The following is a 21,481-nucleotide window of genomic DNA, read 5'->3' on the forward strand; positions in this document are numbered from 1 at the left end:
TAACTTAAGGATGCAAGGTTCCCCGTAGCCGCCCTGCTGCAGTAAATGAATTCCTTTGCCCGCCTCAACAGCATCAAAGAATCCTTGGAAAACGGTGTTAGAGTCATAAATCCTCCTGGGGGTAGGTGTGAGGGGGCAGAGGAAGGACTGTAAAGCTGCACACCGGAAAGAATGTTCTCCATCATAGGTTTAGACTCTCTGGAAATGTTTGCTGTTCGGGGGTTACTGTTGGGGTTTGTGGGGGGTTTGGGGGTAAGGCAAGGGGGAGCACTCACACTCTTCCATTGTGTCTTTATTTCTTCGCAGAAATAATGCGGTCCAATGGATTTTGCTTAGCAAACACGGAAACCATCGTGATCGACCACAGCATCACCAATGGGAAGGATGAAGACCTGGACGTGGACACAACAGAACACTTGTGAGTATGGTGCAGTGGGGCGGCCCACGTTTCATTGTCCTCAACACAACACATCGTAACAGCCTTTCCAGCTCTGGGGACACAGAAAAAGACCTCAATTGTAGAAACTGACAAAACGAACACCTGATACAATTGCTGTTTGACTACAATAAAAACTGGGGCGTATAGTCCACTGAATCGGGTTTAGCCTTTGGCACATTGCTTCTTTTTTAGTTCATTTGTATGTTTTTGGAACCAAAAGGTATCATTTTATCATGAATACATTTGATATTGCTTTGCATTTGATTCTGTTGACCGCTTAGCTTTCTCTTCTCGACTCTCGCGTAGCTTTGGAAGGCCATGTCCTGGAGTGGTTTTCATCTTTCGGATTTGGACATGCTCAGCTCATCCAGTTGGAGTGCGCCAGCTCAGATCTCCTCCCAATGCCATGCGTAGAATTTAGGGGGGGGGGGTCACTATTTAATATTGGACCTAGGCATTGCCATTGGCTAGTATGGCGATGACACCCAACTCTAACTTGGTGTGTCATCATTAACGGCAGTCCACCACCTCTGGACATATCTCAAGAACATGGGGGACTGGGTGTCTTCTTTTTATTTTTCTCTTAACCTCTTCTTCTCCTTCTCCATCAAGGTAATGGTTTGTTTTTATGAAGAAATGGCGGAAAGGAGGGCACTACTAATATGTTGTGTTCAATCTCTTGATCAGTTGATGTACTAAGTCACTGCTTGTATGTGGCGCCACCAGGTTGGGAATAGCCCAATGACACCAGGGCTATATCAAAATACTGACAAAAAAGAAAAACAGAGTCGAGTCCACCCTGTAGAACCAAGTGCTCCTCGTTGCTCCTCAATTGGAGCTAAGTTTGTTTCTTTTATAGTTGCAAATGTGTATAATGTGAAATTCCTCCATTTCGCTGCATATGATTTTCCAAGTAGGCGTTTCCAGCAGCTCCCTGAACCCCCCTCAACCCCTAAACTGTGTCAATCTGTTCTGGTACACATTCATGTAATCCCTGATCTTGTCCCCATTTGGAGAGCTTTGAACACCTTTATATTAACCCTTGCCTTCCCTTTCCTCGCATTAGTTGGATTATTGCTCTTCATTTTCCCCTTATTCCCACTCCCTCATCGTCTACACTTTTTATACTTCTCTCTTTCCTTCTTTCACTGCATCTCTGAACCGCTTCCCTATTGAGTATTCTTTCGGTGTCTTGTTTTAATTTTCATTTGATCTAATTCTTTCTTTTACACTGTTTTTATATTTTATTAACTTTTTATAGTGCCTTGTCTCCTTAACTGAGGAAACGGAGCGCTATATCACATTTTCAATAAAGACAAAATTAAAATAATCACCATTTCTTTGTTAGGGTTCTCAGTCCCCCTCCTGTCTTCAATTAATGCCATTCTATCTTAGACAGCATCTAATCACTCACATCAACACCCGAAACCCTCACACTCTCCACTTTCATGTTAGATCCCACATTTGTATGCACTACAAAGAAATGTAAACTGGTGGTATTGCAGATAGGAGGGCAGATGCTGAGAGTTTTCAGTATGCAGTTGACCTCTGCAACGTATTGCTTAGAAGTTATTAGCTCACGCATTGGGTGTATGATGGCTGCCATTCCTTGACATTTGGGATATGGCGTACATGTCTAGCCATTCAATCCCTACCTTAAAACCAAACTCTCCACAAGGCTACACAGCCTGGGATCTTACACTGGAATTTTAATGAGCTCCCACCCTTGCCCCTGCTGTCCGTGGGAATGCTTAAAATACTCACATTTCAGACTTAATACAAGTCACCTAGGTCACTTTGCGGAAAAGTGATGGATAGGGGGACTTCAGAATACACTTTGTAACCAGGAGGGATTCCTCTAGGCGCCACTTCTTTTCATTTTGCTTTACCACGTCTGTTCCATTACAGAAGGAAACAGGCCACTTGTGAATTAGTTGCAACCCTGCTTCCAAAATAGTGCAAGTCAGCCCGAACTGCTAGAAAAGGCCGCCTCTGTACACGTACACAAGCAGCCCAGCAACGTCCCACCCTCTTCGGGCCATATCAGTGCTCATGGAGCAAGGGGCTATCAACAGAGTAAACAGGCTACAATATTGTGCAGTCAAATTAAAAGTATAAAGCTGCCACCAGCTGTTGTCATGCACCCTGCGCACACACCGATGCCCATGAGCCCCCTCCCGCTACAGACCTCACGAGGACACGTCTGTGTGGTTCGGGCTCCCCGGTCGCTCTGCATGGCCAGGAACGCCCCCTTTATTTATACTGTACGCGGCGGAGTGGAACGTCACTCCGCCGCGTGCGTGCAGCCCTTAAAGGGACAGCATCACACTCCTCCTTTTTTATAACAAAACACAACAATGAACAAAGTATGCTTAACAGTTCTAATAGCTACATTCACTGCACACAAACTCCAGAGCCACTTTAATAGCAGCCACCCGGGTCCCCGGGACATTCAGGGCTCCCACTCACAGTCTTACTCCAACACAAAGTGCGTGAGACGGGCAGGTTTCCCTCGCCCAGTCCTCTGGGGGTACTGTAGAAGCAAAGAACCAAGCAACATGAGTTAGACAGATGATTTATTGCTTATAAGGAAGACTTGGTAGTAGAGACCCCCAACCATCTCCACAGTGTAACATCAACTGACTGGTTAGTCAAGCAATAACATTCTATAAGCAATGCTCCAGAACTTACATGTCATAGCATCATGTCATAGCATCAATCACCAGAGTTCCACTCAGCACAATATTAGAAGACTATGCTAAGACATCACCATAAAAGGTACCGCCTGCCAACATCTCTTCTCGGAGTCCCTTCTCCCACCGGCTCCCGAGCTGGGGAGCCGGGAGGCATGTGGAACCACCCCCTTCATCCGGAACTTCCACTGCCAGCCATCTGGGCACCAGGTCCGTCCTTGGCTCAGTCCTTGGCTCTCCCAGGCGCTTGAAGAAGCTTGCGTTGCATGTTACTGAGGTGTGTCTGTCTGAGGCGGTCACCATTGACCCTTTTACCGGCACCACATCCAACGGTGCTGGCTCATAAGTCAGCAACAACTTTCCTTGAGGGTGCCGGTTCTTTACCAGTACCTCGTCCCTGAGCACCAACCTCTGCAGCCTCAGTCCTCTACGAATGTTCTTGGTTGCCGTCCTTTCACGGCACTTCGGCTCCACTTCTTAGTTGTCGATCACGGGGGGGTCCCGTTCACCGAGCTCTGGTAGCAAGTCTCGTGGACACCGCTGGAACATTGCCTCATGGAGGTGTGGCGAGTATTGCGGTATCCTCTCAGGAATTTGTACAGTGCCCTTTCCAGGCACTTGCCTTCCCCTTGGGCGATGCGAAAGACCTTATTGAGCGTCCGCATCATCTTCTCAGTCTTGCCATAGGCCCGGGGTAGCAGCCGGGTTACCTTGCGGTGATGTACACCGTACTCCTCCATCAGTCTCGCGAAACTGTCCCCCTAGAATGGTGGGCCGTTGTCAGAGCAGAGCACCGTGGGCAGTCCGTGAGTGGCAAAGATCTTTTCAATAGCCACTGCCACCTTGTCGAAAGCCACCGACCCAATGAACACCACCTCCAGGTAGCAGGACCATTCGTCTACCACCACCAGGAAGTGGGTGCCCCTTGATGTGGAGCCGAAGTCAGCATGGACCACTTCCCACGGTTTGGTCCCTCTTGGCATGGTCTCGATTTCCGGCTCCCTCTGGGCAGGGGACGCTGCTTGACACCATACACATGACACCACAAATTCCTCCACCCTGCGTTCCAGGTCAGTGTCATGGTGCATGCTCCAAAATCCCTGGAGCTGTTGGGCCCATCCCAGTCCCCGCCAACCAGAAGGACTTGGCAGGCCCCAAGGAAGTGCCCCAGAGTCTCATGGACTCAGTCCTGGCGCCATTGGCGCCAGGCTCATGAAATGGGCTGAACTTATGGAACTATTTAAACTGCCTGTGAGGCTGAGTCTTCTGTTTGATCCAGGATGTGGCAGAGGGACTATTTTTCCTGAGAGACAGGGTGTGGTAAAGGGACTACTTTACCTGGACCTACTTACAAGGCTATATAAGCCACACCCTGCAAGCAGAACACGCTTTGCATTATTCTGCACTCCTGCAGCGTAACGCTCACCGTGTCTGCTCTGCCCTCGAGGTTCTTCAGCCACGCCCGTTGGTGCTATCCATCCATTGGTGCCTGGGTGCCTGGAAAAAGACAAGGAGAAGAACAGGAGTTACTACAGCAACAAGCCCTTACCTGCAATTCCGGCCATCGGTCTCATCTCCGGCTGATTCTCTGATCTCCGCCCCTGTTGGAAAAGGACTCCCACGCAGATTCCGATTCACCTGGGATTCTGCATCCTCTGGGGTTCTTCGGAGCGGTTCTTCCATTCTTCATCTTGGGACCGCGCCGCACCTGCAAAAGGGGAACAGAAAAACAGCAGGTTAGTCGCGCACCATACAAACGAACATTTACTCTGTCATCCATCGCCAATCATTCGCACCTATACTCACCTGGAGGCAACCAGCTCAGGCCGAGGAGGGCCGAATCTTCTCCCGGACGACGCACAAAACTGCATCTGTAAGGAAGACAAACACGTTTAAAGCCTTGGGACAATATGAGCATCTATACCAAGCTGTTAATGAGATAGAGACTCACCTGATTATCCAAGCATTCCGAAAAAGCAGCAACAGCAATCTGGAACAGTGAAGTAACTGCGCCCAGGGAAAGACTGAGCCTACCGGGCCCCTGCTGAAGGTCAAGCAGGACGGAGCGCCAACCTCACCAAACTCATAGGTGAGCAGGAGAGGAGTCGGGCACCAGAAGGTGGCAGGTAGTGGGGCCAATCCAACCCACTCTTAGCTAACTTCTTGTTTCAACAATACAGGCTAACGCCTTCTGGGGAGATAACAAGGGAGAGGACACTGCTATACCATCAAAACGACACCAGTGCAGTTCTCGGTCATACGACTACGTGCTAAGCCCCTGTGGAGACCAGATGAGCGTGACAGAACGCGAAGCCTTCTACAAATTCTCTTCCTGGGCGTCATGGAAACCTCAGAGACTGGCCAACTGGCCCAACTTTTGGGGGACCTCAGTGCTGAGGTACATTCGGCCCGACAGGAGACCAATACTTTAAGGAGGGAATTGATCGTGACTAAAGACCGAACCGATGAGCTTGCTAAACAATTGCTTCAATCCCAGGCGGTGCAAACACCGTTGCCTAGATTGGGGTCAACGGTTCCGACTACACCCAGCAATCCAGTTCAAGTGGTCCTTTAGGGGCCGTACCTTTGGCACCTCCAGAACGCTTTGCAGGAGACCCAAAAAGGTATGCGGTTTTTATGAACCAGTGCCGACTTCATTTTCTATGTAGGCCAGGGGACTTTTCAAATGTCCAATCAAGGGTAGCCTTTGTATTGTCTTACCTCAGTGGCAGTGCTGCGTACTGGTCGGTTCCTCTAGTTAGTCGGGACAATCCCATCTTGCGAGACTTCCAGGGCTTCCAAAGGAACATGGAGTACTTATTTGCCCGCCACTCTCAGGGTCAGGCATTGGATAATTAACTCTTGTCCCTGCCCCAAGGCAACCAGGATCTGTTGTCGTACATTGCAACCTTTAATAGACTGATAGTAGAAACCGATTGGCCAGACGATAAGAGAACAACTCTGTTTCACCGGGGCTTAAGAGGGGAGCTGAAGGACGTTTTAGCCCAAGTGGTCAACCCCCCTAGTGATTGTGCGGAATACATAGATCTGGTGGTTCAGCTTGATCATAGACTACAGAACCGTAAGATGGATCGAGCTAGGATGGACACTCAGGTGTTTGTGCGCCCAAAGGAGAATGCATCCAAGACTTCTGACGTGGCCAAACCCATGCAAATTGGGGGGGTGCGAGGGCCATTAACCAAAGCAGAAAGAGACAGAAGAAGACAACAACAGCTATGTTTGTACTGCGGCTCTGCTGGCCACTTTCTTCGAGACTGTCCTGTAAAGCCACCCAAGAAGGCAGTCGGAGTTGCCGGCAAAGTGGAAATGGAGCCGGAGTCGGAAAACCTCCTCGCCCGACAAGTGTAGAGGTCCGCTTGTCAAGCGAAAAGAAGGACTCTCAGACCTCGCACCTCGTCTTGCCAATGATCTTCATAAATCACCAACAGCCTTCTCAAATGCATGCGGTCAGAGCATATATTAATAGCGGAGCCATTGGAAATTATATGGCTCACAATGTGGCTACAAGGATGAATCTTCCTATGTGCGAAAAGGCAACTACAGATTTAGTCACCACTGTCGATGGAACTGAGATCGCATCAGGGCCAATAACGCACTCGACAACAGAAATTACACTTTTGTGCGAAGACGGACATCGGGAAGACATCGTATTCGATCTAATCAAAGCTCCACAATTTCAAATAATTCTGGGAATGCCATGGTCAGAATCTCACAATCCTTGCATCGACTGGCGTGCTAAGAGGCTGACCTTCTCAGTCGAATGTGCTCGTACCTGTTACCAAACAAAGGAACCTTTGGTTAAGAAAGTCGCAACTGTCTCGAATCAGCCTAATCCGCTACCTCCAGAATACCAAGACTATCAGGACGTTTTCCAGAAAGATCAAGCGAATACCCTTCCTCCCCATAGATCGTACGATTGTCAAATCGACCTTATACCTGCCGCTCAGATTCCATGTGGCCGAATCTACGCACTTACGGAGCCTGAAAATCTGCATTTAAAAAGTATTTGGACCAATACCTGGCTAACGGCTTTATCCGCCCATCCAAGTCCCCTGCAGCCTCGCCTTTGTTCTTCGTGCCTAAAAAGGAAGGAGACCTTAGGACTTGCATTGATTACCACGCATTAAACCAAGTCACAGTTAAAAACCATTACCCCTTGCCGCTAATTCCTGAACTTTTGGACCAAGTTAAAGATGCCCGAATCTATACCAAGCTCGATCTCAGAGGTGCATATCATCTGGTACGAATAAAAAAAGGGGACGAATGGAAGACCACCTTCCACACCAAATATGGATTATTCGAATACCAGGTGATGCCCTTTGGTCTTTGCAACCCCCCAGCGGCGTTCCAGTACTTCATGAATGACGTCCTGCGTGAATTGATTGATGTGTGTGTCGTAGTATACATAGACGACATCCTGGTATATTCATTGTCTGAACTGGAACATGTGAAACACGTCCGTGCAGTTTTGGATAAACTTTGGCAACATAGACTGTTCGCAAAACTGGAAAAATGCTTCTTCCATGTTACGGAGGTCGAATTCCTTGGGTTTGTCCTAACCCCACATGGTGTATGCATGGATTCCCGGAAGGTCGATGCCATACTCAACTGGCCTTCCCCAACCTCGATTAAAGGAGTTCAAAGTATGCTAGTTCTATCGCAGCTTCATTCCAGGCTTCTCACAGCTAGTGCATCCCATTACGAAAGAACAAACGTTTCCAATGGTCAGAGGAAGCCGAGAAGGCATTTCAGGACTTGAAGCAAAAATTCATCTCAGCCCCGATCTTGAAACACCGACGTCCAGACCTACCGTACGTGGTTGAGACCGACGCTTCCAGTTCATCAATGGGAGCGGTCCTCTCACAAAAAGATCCTGAAATGGGTCAACTCCATCCAGTGGCCTTCTGGTCACGAAAATTCACGCCACCTGAATTCAATTACGCCATTACGGACAAGGAACTTCTGGCCATTAAGGCGGCCTTCAAAGCTTGGCGGCATTACCTTCTGGGAGCAAGACATACAATTACAGTAATCACTGACCATCGCAATCTACAGTATTTGAAGGTTGCAAAGGCCCAATCATCCCGCCAACTCCGATGGGCATTATTGTTTGCCGAATTTTACTTTGTGATCACTTATCGACCTGGTTGTCGAAATGGCAAGGCTGACGCCCTATCTCGCATTGGGGTAGACGAAGAATCCACCAACCCAGACCTAGTGCCCGACCTAGTGCCCATTATTCCCGGAGAAAAAAATATTAGGAGTGACAACGTCTCTAACGACATCCACAAAGAAATCACACATCTCATGGATACAGACACTCTGAGAGACTGGTCTACTAAAAGTGTTCATCATTCGGTCTGAAACCACTTACCATATTTTCAGGGACGTCTCTACCTACCCACTAAAGAACTTCAGGAGAGGGTCATCTCGACTTACCACGAATCACTGGTTGAAGGCCATCCTGGGATAGCTAAAACCGAAGCCAAGATCAAGCGATATTATTAGTGGCCAAAATGGCGTAAAGACATCAAGCAATTTGTATTATCCTGTGGAATTTGTGCACAAAACAAGGCCTCAAAGAAAAGATCACCATGTCAACTGCAACCACTGGATATTCTGCCTACGCCTTGGTATAAGTTGTCTCTTGATTTTATAACTGACCTTCCCCCTTGTAACGGGTTCAACACAATTCTGGTGGTGGTGGACTTATTCTCGAAAATGGCTCATTTCATTCCACTGAAGGGCCTACCCTCAGCCGCAACCTTGGCTAAAGAATTTTTAGTGCAGATAGTCCGAATACATGGATTTCCTTCCATCCTAATTTCGGATCGTGGCAGCCAATTTATCTCGCCCTTTTGGAAAAAGTGTTGCGAATTAGTGCAAATCGATGTAAGACTTTCCACCAGCCACCATCCCCAGACTGATGGTCAGACTGAGAGGACCAACCAGACTCTAGAACAATACCTCAGATGTTTGTTACATCAGTCTGAAAACGGTTGGAAAGACATTTTATGGATAACCGAGTATGCCTACAACAACTCTCTGCACTCCAGCATCGGACAGACCCCCTTCTACACCATCTACGGTTTGCATCCACGAACTTCCAATCTTGACTCACCTCAACCTTTGGAAAGGCCAGCAGTAAAAAGTTTGCACATTACCATCACCCAAGCCTTCAAACAAGCAACAGATCAGCTGAAACAAGCCATGGAAAGGTACAAGAAGTCAGCAGACATCCACAGGAGTGAAGCTCCAAAGTATCAAGTTGGAGATGAAGTCTGGCTGGCATCTAAGCACATACTCATGAAAGGAACCCGAATCTTCAACCCCAGATACATAGGTCCATACACCATTAAGGCTATCATCAATCCAGTAGCAGTGAAGTTGAATTTACCCTCACACATGAAAATTCATCCCATGTTTCATGTCTCACTTCTAAAACCAGTACAACCAGGAACCCAAGTTCTGAAACCACCAAAACCGATCATGGTCGACGGAGACCTGAATTTGAAATCAAGGATATTCTGGACTCGAAAATCGTCAAATCAAAACTGTTTTATCTAATAGACTGGAAAGGATATGGACCACACGAAAGATCATGGGAACCCAGTGAACACATTCATGCACCACGATTGTTGAAAAGGTTTCATCATAGTCACCCGAACAAACCAGGACCAAAGGGAGACCCTGTCTTTAGGTGGGGTTTGGGGGGTAGTGCTGTCATGGTGTGTGCTCCAAAATCCCTGGAGCTGTTGGGCCCATCCCAGTCCCCACCAACCCGAAGGACTTGGCAGGCCCCAAGGAAGTCCCCCAGAGTCTCATGGACACAGTCCTGGCGCCGTTGGCGCCAGGCTCATGAAATGGGCTGAATTTATGGAACTATTTAAACTGCCTGTGATGCTGAGTCTTCTGTTTAATCCAGGGTGTTGCAGAGGGACTATTTTTCCTGAGAGACAGGGTGTGGTAAAGGCACTACTTTACCTGGAACTACTTACAAGGCTATACAAGCCACACCCTGCAAGCAGAACAACACGCTTCGCGTTATTCTGTACTCCTGCAGTGTAACGCTCACCGTCTCTGCTCTGCCCTCGAGCTTCTTCAGCCATGCCCGTTGGTGCTTTCCATCCATCGGTGTCTGGAACAAGACAAGGAGAATAACAGGAGTTACTACAGCGACAAGTCCTTACCTGCAATTCCGGCCATCGGTCTCATCTCCGGCTGATTCTCTGATCGCCGCCCCTGTTGGAAAAGGACTCCCACGCAGATTCCAATTCACCTGGGATTCTGCATCCTCAGGGTTTCTTCAGAGCGGTTCTTCCATTCTTCATCTTGGGACCGCGCCACGCCTGCAAAAGGGGAACAGAAAAACAGCAGGTTAGTCGCGCACCATACAAACGAACATTTACTCTGTCATCCGGCGCCACTCATTCGTATCTATACTCACCTGGAGGCAACCAGCTCAGTATCCGAGGAGGGCCGAATCTTCTCCCAGACGACGCACGAAACTGCATCTGTAAGGAAGACAAACACTTTTAAAGCCTTGGGACAATATGAGCATCTATACCAAGCTGTTAATGAGATAGAGACTCACCTGATTATCCAAGCATTCCGAAAAAGCAGCAACAGCACTCTGGAACAGTGAAGTAACTGCGCCCAGAGAAAGACTGAGCCTACCGCGCCCCTGCTGAAGGTCAAGCAGGATGAAGCGCCAACCTCACCAAACTCATAGGTGAGCAAGAGAGGAGTCGGGCACCAGGAGGTGGCCGGTAGTGGGGCCAATCCAACCCACTCTTAGCTAACTTCTTGTTTCAACATTACAGGCTAACACCTTCTGGGGAGATAACAAGGGAGAGGACACCGCTATACCATCAAAACTACACCAGTGCAGATCCCGGTCATACGACTATGTGCTACGCCCCCGTGGAGACCAGGTAAGCGTGACAGTCAGGAAACCAAACCTTCTGGCATAGGCGTGCTTTTGTTTTTGCCGTACCTTGATGACCTTGGTGTGCCGGCACGATCATTTGCTGTGTCCGAGTCTGAGGTATGACAATACGGTCCCCTCTTAGAAGGAGTCCGTTGTCCAAGAATATCAGCTCCCCTCTAAACCTCTACAGCTGTTGCAGGGTGGACTTGGCCTCCTGTGTTCTGGTCACCAAGGAGTCAATTACCATCCACCACGAGTCCTGTTGGATGACTGACTTTAGAATTCGGAAACAGTCATCCTCCCCCGATGCCTGTTCAAGGTCCTGTATGAGCACAGAGTTTTGTGTCGCGGTCTCCACCACAATCTATACATGTTCGTCCGCCTGCTCCGCGCACATGATGGCACCCCATCAGTGCACTCACGCGGGTGTCTCGACAAGTAGTCTGCCGTGTTGTTAATTACCAGCGACAGACCATACTCCAACAGCGCCAGCATCCACCGTTCAATTCGGGCTGGCGGTTTGGACGAAGACCCCGCTAGAATGGGCAGCAGAGGTTTGTGGTCCATGACCACTGTCACTGGTCGTCCCAGAACATACAGTCGAAAATGGTGGCATCCTCACAGGACAGCCAGGGCCTCCCATTCGATCTGGGAGTATTGTTGCTCTGTCTCCGATAGCGCTTTGCTGACGTACGCAATCGGACGGACCTCTTGATTGGCATCTATCTGCATCAGTTCTGGTCCCAGGCCAAACGGGCTGGCGTCCACCACAATTTTGATTCCTGTGCAAGGTCGAAAAAGGCCATGATGTCGTCTGCCGTGAGGGCACCCTTAATGTCCTCAAAAGCCACCTGCTCGAGGGGGCCCCACTACCAGGGCATGTCTTTTTTCGTGAGGGCCCGGAAGGGACTCTGATCTTGCTGCCAGGTTGCAGATGAAACAGCCACAATACGTGACCATTCCGAGGAAACTCTGCACTTCTGAGACGTTTTCGGGTGCCCTGGCCTCCATGATGTCCTTTACCTTGCGTGGATCGGCCGACACTCTGAATACAAAACCAAAGAACTCAATGGTGGTGTGGAGGAACTCACACTTCTCTTGGTGCAGGGTCAGGCCAAGAGAATGTAGGTGCTCAAACGTCTTGGCTAGTGTCATCAGGTGGTCCGACTCCGATTTAGCAAATACAAGGATATAGTCACTTATGTTTAGGACGCCCTCAAGATCTGCCAGTGCTCCACAAATGATATTCTGAAATACCTCAGCTGCGGATGACACCCCGAAGCTCAGCCTCTTGTATCTATAGAGATCCCTATGAGTGGTAAAAGTTGTTATGTACCTTGACTCGGGGTATAGCACCACCTGATGGTACCCTGCCCGGAGGTCTAGCTTTGAAAGGAACCGGGCACCCCATAGTTCAGTGATGATGTTATCAATTGTGGGGGTAAGGTGTTGCTCCCTCTTAATAGCCTTGTTGGGCAGGCGCATGTCCACACAAATACAGACAGAGTCCGGTTGTTTCGGTTTTCGAGCCACTACTATTGGAGACACCCATGGTGTTGGGCCCTCGACCTTCTCTATTATGTCCAATTTGACCAAGTTGTCCAGTTCTTTATCCACCAGATCTCTTAGGTGAAACGGGACCCGTCGATGATTGAGGGCAATGGGCTGAACCGAGTCATCTATGTGTAGTTTCACCGGGTCACCAGCCATTTGTCCAATTCCTTCAAACAGAGCCGTGTGTTTCTCCAGGAGGGTTTGAATGTCATCCACGTACACGGAGTACGCAAACATGACGATGCCCAGTGCCTCTGCCACCGCACAGCTTAGCAGGGTGTTACTGCTGACAGACGTCACATAGAATCGGGACCTTATGGCCGACCCACCATGTTCAACATCCGCGACAAATGCACCGTCTAGCTGGATTGGGTCCGCTCCTCCAAAGGTGAAAATGTGAGCCTTCGCCTTGGTCAGGGTAGGAGGGCATACCATGGCATCACGAGCCATAACATTCACTGAAGCCCCTGTGTCTACCAGTACCAGGACTGAGGATTCATTCACCAGCACCAGACATCAAGGCTGCCTCCTTGTCTTCACCTTCGATATGCCTATGCTGGATACAAAGAACACATTTTCTTCTTCTTCCTTCTCTTCCTCATCCGGAGTCGGATTGTCCTGTGCCTGGTCCACCTGAGCAATGTTCAAAGAGCGTTGCTGCCGGAAGAACCCAGCCTGCACCACGCCTCTGGACACCACCACAGGAGCAGTGGCCCTGCACGTCCTAGCGTAGTGGTCGGCACCACCACACCTGCAACATGTCTTTCCGATCGCCGGGCATTCTGCTGGGTGGAGAACGTCATATCTACACTTGGAGCACGAGTTGACAGGAGCCGACCCCCTCTCTCGCTGACTCATTCCCCCACGTCTGACACCCCTGCCGTGTCCCACTGCACAGATCTTTTCAGTCTTGCTGGGGCGTACCCCTGCTTCCATTCGGTACGCTCGCAGGTCGGAAATCTCCTGGCACCTCCCCAGTTCTAGAATGCGTGCCAGGGTGATGCCGGGTTCCCTCAGGACTTGTCTTCTTAGTTTGCCAGACGTGTAACCCTGGATCAGCTGGTTCCTGATCAATGTATCAGGATCCACCCATGCACATGGCACCGCCAGCCTTCTCAGCCTCTCATAGAACGTGTCAAGTGTCTCGTAATCTTTTTAGCGTGCTGCCCCCATGAGGAATCTTTCATAGTCCGGGTTGGCAAGGGGTAAGAAATAATCATGGAGAGCATCCTTCGCGGCTGCATATGAGACATCACGTGGCTGAAGCGACAAAAACACCTCATGCACAGCTGGACCTGCACAGTACAACAAGGTGGCTAGCTTGCTGTCATTATTAGTCTCCATTGTGGTGCCGAAATACATCTCCAGTGTGCCCATCCACATCTTCCAACGTGCCTCCAGGCTCGAAGGCGCCCTTGAGATATCATACTCAGGCATTGGTGTTAACGCACCTGGGGGTCTTGCACCTGGTAGTTGTGGTGCAGCCATTACAGAGGGCTGCGTTGGAGGTTGAACAGCCGTAACAGGACGTAGCACTGGAGGTTGGACAGGTGCTACAGGAGGTTGTACTGGAGGTTGGACAGGGGCTTGAGACGGACCTTGATCTGGTTGCTGTTGAGGTGCTGCCGGTCCACCGCCATCCATTGTCTTGAGCGCACAGGCACCTTCGAGTGATACCACAAAGGCCGCAACTCAGGCTCTCTCTTCTTGCAGGCAGGCAGAAATAGGTCAGCAGGCTCCTTCTCCTTGCAGGCAGGCAGATGATAATTCAGCCCTTCCACCAGCTTGGTCCTGTGTTGCATTAGCGATGTTGCCAGGGGTAGTTGTCACCAATTGTCTTCCCCCTTGTGGGTGGGAGTCCCACAAATTGAGCCAGGTGGGCCCAGAGACTGTCCTACGGGCTTAGCAGGCCTCTCCAGGATCCACCATTCACTCAGTAGAAAATGACAAAAATTATGTTTTCGTCCAAATCCACGGCATGTGGTATTAGCAGCTCTCCGCTGCCATGCGTTCCAAAAATTGGCCTTGGATGGCCTTTCAATGTTTGAGAAAACGCTGCCTTGGCCTTCCTAGGCCCGGTCACAAAATGGCTGTCCACCGCGTGGACTGCCTCCTGCCCTGCGGCATGATCGAACAGTGTGGATGTTACAAAATAAACAAAAATCACAGTTGATTGTCACCTCCCGGCCCGGAATGCAGTCCCGCCTGGTCTCCACTGTTGTGGTGCGGCCTGCGCACACACCGATGCCCATGAGTCCCCTCCCGCTAAAGACCTCACGAGGACACGTCTGTGTGCCTCGGGCTCCCCGGTTGCTCTGCGCGGCCGGGAATGCCCCCTTTATTTATACTGCATGCGGTAGAGTGGAACGTCACTCTGCCGCGTGCGTGCAGCCCTTAAAGGGGCGCATCACACCAGCCAGTGACACCAGCCCGCATTTGGGGTGAGCGGATTCACTCTCAGATACGTTTGTGGCACCCCTGCCATGGAAGCCACATGGGGTACCTTGGGCAGCACTTGCTTCCATGCAAGCCTGAGCAGAGGTATTCCTGAGAGCAAGAAGTCAGGACACCACCAACCCCTGCCAGCAAAAGGTCAAGGGGACTAACAGGGCTAGCAAAAGGAGATTCAAAAAATGACTTTGAAGGGGCCTCATAGTATTAGTTGAATTCCAAGGCACTGTCAACATTTAGGCACAACTCTTCCAGTGGGCCTAACTTACAAGAAAGAGACATGACCGAGCAGTTCAGGCTCCATTTTGAGTTGAGAACAAGTTGTATTTGCATATTGTCTGTAAACAATAGATGCACTGGAATGGAAAGCTAAATGCAGACATTCCCATTGGTTGAAAATCACTGTCTCAATCCTTGTCATCCCCCATGCTTTAGTTTTCTCATTGGGTCTCCCGCAGGGGGAGAGACATGGCCAGACGTTGATGTACTTGTGTTGCACGAGGCCTCCAATGGCTCTGCTAGACGTTCTCCCTCTGTATTTCGCTCTCATTTGTACAGTGCAATGTTGCTCCTCGCTAGCTAGGGTTTCACTGTGTAAATCTGCTACTACATACATACATAATACATGCATAAACATGCAATGCAGTCCAACTGCTGCCCACTTTTCCTACCCACATACTTCACTTGTTCCATAAAAGTATGCTGAAACATAGCTCTCAAATCATATTCTGTAAAGTATTAGATTGTTAGCACATGCTCTTGTGCATTCCTGTAGTTTATAGACAAAGGGCTACAAGTACTAGAATGCAACATGATTTGAATCTAGAAGTCAAAACAAGTTGATTATTTCACACCAGTCACGGGAAAACTTGAAATCCTGCCCAATGGGTTGTGCTATTTCCAAGCCTTAGAGACACTCAAAAAAAGTCTGGGTTTTAAAGTCACATGCTGTTAGTCATTTTTGACACTGGCATAAAAACTATTGCAATGCATATAGTGCATAAAATGTGCAGTTCCACAAACATAGTTCAACATTTCTTCTGCAGCATGCCTGAAAATAAGCACTATCAGCTGTCAGAAGCAAGTCAAAACACGGCTGAGCTGTGTCCATACTAACAGTTTGGGACCTGAGAGAATGAGAGCGAGTCTTGCTCCGCATTCCAAATTCTAACTGCGCCACTGGGAGGAAGTTGGGTTAGGACAGAAGGAGGATGGTTAAATCACCAGAAGGAGGTTGGGTTGAGAGAGCCCAGGTGGCTTGTAGTCATCTGGACGAGATTGGGTGGTGACGTCAGGAGGAGATTGTAGGAGAACATCAGAAGGAAACGCCCGAGGCTAGCGAGGTCATGGCTATCCAGGGCAGGAAGGTTAGAGGGAGCACACTTGGCCCAAGGCAGGAAGGCATTGTGGTAAGAACCTGAACTGATAGGGGGCAACACCAAGGTAGCAGGAGGAATAAACACATTGCTCCATGGAGAAGGACGAGAGCAGGAGCAGCGAGGTGATAAAAAGAGTAGGAGCCAGGACACTAAGGCGGGGGGGGGGGAGGCGGGCAGGGTGGGGAGATGAAAGCCCTCTTAAAGCCTGCCTCTGAGGAAAACATGGTTAGCTTAAAGTGTGTGAAAGGGAAAGGGGAAGTGGCCCCAATAACACCAGAGAAGAAGGGTGTGGGAACATTTTAAACCCAGGAAAACAACTAAGGATAAGTGACCTGGGAAGGCTAGAGTAGAAGTGTGCAGGAACTCCGTGAGCTCTGGACTTACAATCATGGAGGAAATCCAAAGAGAGGAAGGGTGCAGGAGTCCTTTTAGCCCGAGTTTGAGATCGCAGAGGCAGTCCCTGTGCAGAAGGGAGATTAACAGTGGGGGAACCGCTTTAAATCCAATCTTGTGGTGCCCTGCCCGTCAACCTTGAGGGACCCCACAGTATAAGACTACTCATTCACTTTCATTTGGTTCATGATTACTAGGGGTGGACTGGAAACCAAAAGAGGCCCTGGAAATAATAAAAGTGACCCCAAATTGCACATTTTCAGCAAGCCCGACCCTTTTCCTAGGGAAAAACGGTTACCACACAAAAGAGGTCCAGGGTGCATAGGCCTACCAAGAAACCTCTAGTGTTCTCTATAGATCAGTCCACCTGCTGATAATTACAGTCTCCATTTCTTGTTTTGTCCACATTGTACTATATTCCCAAAATTGTAATAGGTTATTTATAACACGCTTAATACTCAGAGGTGTCTAAGCAGGGACCCAGGGATCGAGCCTGTTTTGCTCTGTGTTCTCTTGCTACCAAGACAAGTGTGAGATAAAATAAAAGAAAGCAGATTGTGAAGGATGAAAAATATTTAATGGGAAGTTAATGTTCCTGAAGCCCTTCTTGTGTGCTCAATTCTAGTATGCTCAATAGTTTGGGAATTGAAATGGTTTCTTCATTCATACCATCACAGCAACAAATCTTGGTGTGGTCCAAGGGTGAAGGTTATTTCTTAAAAGTTACGATATTAACATTGACTGCTTGTGTGTATGTTAATTAATGATTTATGGCCTTCTTTCTTGTTTCCAGATTCGAGAACGGAGCACAGTTTTCTTCAGAGCAAGAGGATAGCGACGACCCTGCTGCGTATGTCACCAACCTTTCCTACTATCATCTGGTCCCATTTGAGACCGATATTTTGGACTGAAATGGCTTCAAAAGCCCCCTTGAAGTACTCTTTGTCCGTGTTCACTGTTATGCCTTTGACTTCGCTTCAGCCACCAAATTCTTCTCAATCCTGCACTCATGTGGACGATGGCGGACATGTTTTGGTGTTGTTCACGGTGAAGGAAGCAGTACAAGATGGCACCCATCTGTCTACACCTTTTCCTCCTCCTCTCGCTAGGAGCGGACAAATGTGTCTCAAATGCCCATTTGAGTTGGAATTAGTGTAGCCTGCTTGCCTATGAAACAAGCGATAATGGACGGTGGAAAGCTCAGAATGTTCCAGTGTATTGTGAGCAGGTTCACGTGTCTCATTGATAGCACATCTATTTCTCTAGCTTAGGTGGAAATACAGACGGTGCCTTAAGCTTGATTATTAACAGACATTTTATGACCGATAGGGTAATCTTGAACATAGTGTTTCTCTTTGTAAACAGTATACTTAATATTTTTGATACTTGGATCGCTTGTTCTCCACTGGAATGTCACTTGGCAGTGGAATGGGACGTCATCAAGTTCGCTCGAAGCCTCAGAAACCATGTGCAAGATGTACAAGCTGGCAAAATATGAGAGGAAGATCACTTTCTGTTGTGCCAATGCTCACACACTAGTGAAAGAGTGTCATGCTTCCTCGAGGAAGGGAGGGCTTGAATCAAACCTGAAAGCGACACTCGCTTGTTGCCAAAGGAGGATATGCACCGGGACATGCAACGCCCTCCGAATCAGATGCTTTTTTGAATGGCCCCTATGTACTGACTCCTGCCGAAACATCTTGACAGGTTACAGTCTACCAGGATTGGCAGGCCATTCCAGCACCTAGAACAAGACTTGCTTTGCATATAGGGAAATGTAGTTCTTAATTTCCGAGCAGTGGAATAATAATAACCTCTTGTCATCAAACATTATAAGAGAGAATATTCGAAGGTCATTTTTTTTAAAGAGATCCGATTGTGTGCCCTTCGATTTGATGCAGCAATGAAAGGGCGGCGTCTTCTGTGCCGCGACTCTATCTCGTCTGCGTTCAGCGTACTAACCGGAAGGATTTGCTAATGTAAATAATATTAAATTATTGAGAATCCTAATTCTTTTATACAATATGTTTTGAAATCTATTTTAATTAACTGACATGTATACCATGCAAGGAGCATAATTAATATTTGCAGGTTTTAAATCTGCGACATCCGTCTATTTCGAAAAATAAAAGTAGACAGAATGCAACCAAGAGCTTGTAAATTGAGTAATTGTGGCATTTTCTTCCATTTGAAGGGGGCATATGCAGTAAAACAAAAAGCTTGAGCACATCACAAAACTCCTCCCTCTTCGCTTCTAGAAAGGGGTTTTACCCCAGAATCACTGCACTAGCGGAAGCTGTGGGTATGCAAATTCTCACAGAGGAACAATCACGTCCATGATTCCAAGTGAAAACTCAAAATAACGAGCACATCTAGACACAGTCATTACAAGTTCGACGGTAGCTCTGCCTTTGCTACTGGCGGGTTGCCACCGGACTTGCAATATTTACCAGTGCCTGATTTCCCGGTTACACCGGGGTATTACAATCCCAGCGTTCCGGCCAGTCAGGCAGTGTTAATTGTGAGTCCCCATTCCCAGTTCCAGAGGACTCAATAGGAATGGGGACCACGGAAGCACTGGCACCGTTAACAACGGTGCTGGTGCTTCCGTGAAATTCTGCGGGTGGATGCTATTCCGCACGACAGGTGCGGGCGGGATGGCACCCGTCTGCAGAGTTGTACTATGCCGGGCTGGAAACACTGGTGCCAGTAGGCTTAACGGCACCAGTGTTTCCAGACCGGCATAGTTATAATGAGGCCCAGTATCACTTTGAGGGTTATTTTATTAGACAAAGGACGAGACTTCTACAACTTGCTCCACAATCAAAGCTTGATCGAACCAGTTTGCCAATGGTACTTTCATGCTGATGTGTGTACGCATGTAGGCAGGTAAGTGTATATATCTTTATGTATGTATGTGGTTTCTTTAAGTCTAACCCTGTGGAGCACTGTAAAAAAGGGGACGGAGCACAAAAGTGGGGGTACAACGACAGCGGGAAGGGAATAATGGGTAGGGGTAGGGGGTGCCATAGTTATGTCATTTCCTTCCTGATGTACACAGGAGAGAGGGCTAACCTGATCCATAGAGGTTGTTTTTTTTCCAGAGCCTTGCTGCTTAGTATCAGGAGGCCTGCTCTCTCTTTCTTATTCCAACCTGCTGAGGTAGTTCCTTCTGGTGGTCACTGGCCTCCCGAGTTGGTAGGTTTTCCAGCACCAGCACGGTATGCTGGTGCGTTGCTCGCCATGGCCTTATAAGCGATGCAGGCTGACAGGAAGATGATGCGCACTGGGAAGAACCCCCCTTGCTGTTCCCTAAGTGTGGGGGTGATGTGACTGAATTTCCTTTGGTCTTTGATGTGGTCGGCTACGGCGTGCTGACCGCTGTGAGTGGCTCTTAGGAGGCAAGCTGCACACTACCCAGCATTGCTCTCATCCAGGTGGGGTATGACCAGATCTTGAACGAGCATTCCAAAGTCAGACATGGTATCAAGAGATTAATTTCGCAAAGGGTGAGATAGTTGGTACCAGGTTGCCTGAGTTTTATTGGAGACGTGAATCTTGTAGGAGAGATCTCTGTCAATGATGAATCCCATTGGTTTTTCCAGAGAGTGTCAGGGAGAGATGTTTCCACTGTGCGACAGGCGGCACTTGATGTGACAGCTTACATGCATTTCCACTGTTACCTCAATTTTTAGGTTTATGACAAAAGTCCCTGCGATTGAAATTGTCGCATTCAAGTTTGGGTTGTTACACAGTGGACCTTTGAACTTTAAGCAGGTCCTTGTCATTTATGTATCACAATGAATCCGTAAGCACATTGGTGTGAAATCCACAATGTGCCTGTGTGCTCTCATGTAAATTGATCAATTGATCTGTAGAGAGTATATCCCAAATGTAAGCTGAAGATTCTGGCTCTGATGTTTGCGGACCTTTCCTTTGCGGCTCTTGCACCTGGAGCCTTGATCCGGCTGGGATCCACGCCACCCCTGTGAGAGAGAGCATTAAGGCAAGATGGGAAGTGTACATGATTCCTCAATGGCAGAATAGAACTGTCACAGTATGTATGGGTAGATAAGTATACCAGATGTATACCCCTAATTCAGGTTTTATTTTTTTCGGACAAGCTTCTGCAAAACCAGTACAGTTATAGCACAGTTGTCGTGCTGTTAAGAAGGGGCTAGTGTTATGAACCGAGCACCTTGTGTGCTTGAGACAAAATCAAGCCACCTTTGCCACCAAACATTATATGCATTGCTAGTCTTGGTGTCTATTGTGTAGTGCCCAATGTGAAGGATGTACTGTGAAATGTAGATTTAAAATGGAGGCCTTTGAAAAATGGACACGGCTGGTAAACCAGAGAAAATCAAGAACTAATGTGCAGCCCATGCAATGGTGTCTTCATCCCTATTCAGGTGGACATATGTGTCACTGTTATCGTAAACACAGATGCACAAACAGATAATGGCACCAAAAGGTACATAAGTGATATTTTCCTGATTTGCAGATCGCGAGGGGTTGATTTTAGCGAATGGTAAGTGCACATGCAGACCACACAACAACCAAGAATGCCTGTGTGGCCTTGAACGCTGGCAGACAATGACTTAGGAGGAGCAAGCTAAAT

The 21,481-nt window shown here is 48.4% G+C and overlaps 1 protein-coding gene across 2 annotated transcripts in view; it reads left to right on the forward strand.

The window, feature by feature from the left end:
• The window catches only part of PXDC1 (PX domain containing 1), a 257,082-nt gene extending 238,072 nt beyond the window's left edge, over window positions 1-19,010 (forward strand). For both annotated transcript variants that reach the window (XM_069613504.1, XM_069613505.1), the window contains 2 exons: window positions 307-418; window positions 17,654-19,010. In XM_069613504.1, the coding sequence (XP_069469605.1) occupies window positions 307-418; window positions 17,654-17,771 (230 nt within the window). In that variant the 3' untranslated portion in view covers window positions 17,772-19,010. The remainder of the gene's footprint in view (window positions 1-306; window positions 419-17,653) is intronic.
• The last annotated feature ends 2,471 nt before the right edge of the window (window positions 19,011-21,481 follow it).

The sequence above is a fragment of the Ambystoma mexicanum genome, chromosome 5p (assembly GCF_040938575.1).
Source record: "Ambystoma mexicanum isolate Mex_15411 chromosome 5p, UKY_AmexF1_1, whole genome shotgun sequence".
NCBI classification, from domain to species: Eukaryota; Metazoa; Chordata; class Amphibia; order Caudata; family Ambystomatidae; genus Ambystoma; species Ambystoma mexicanum.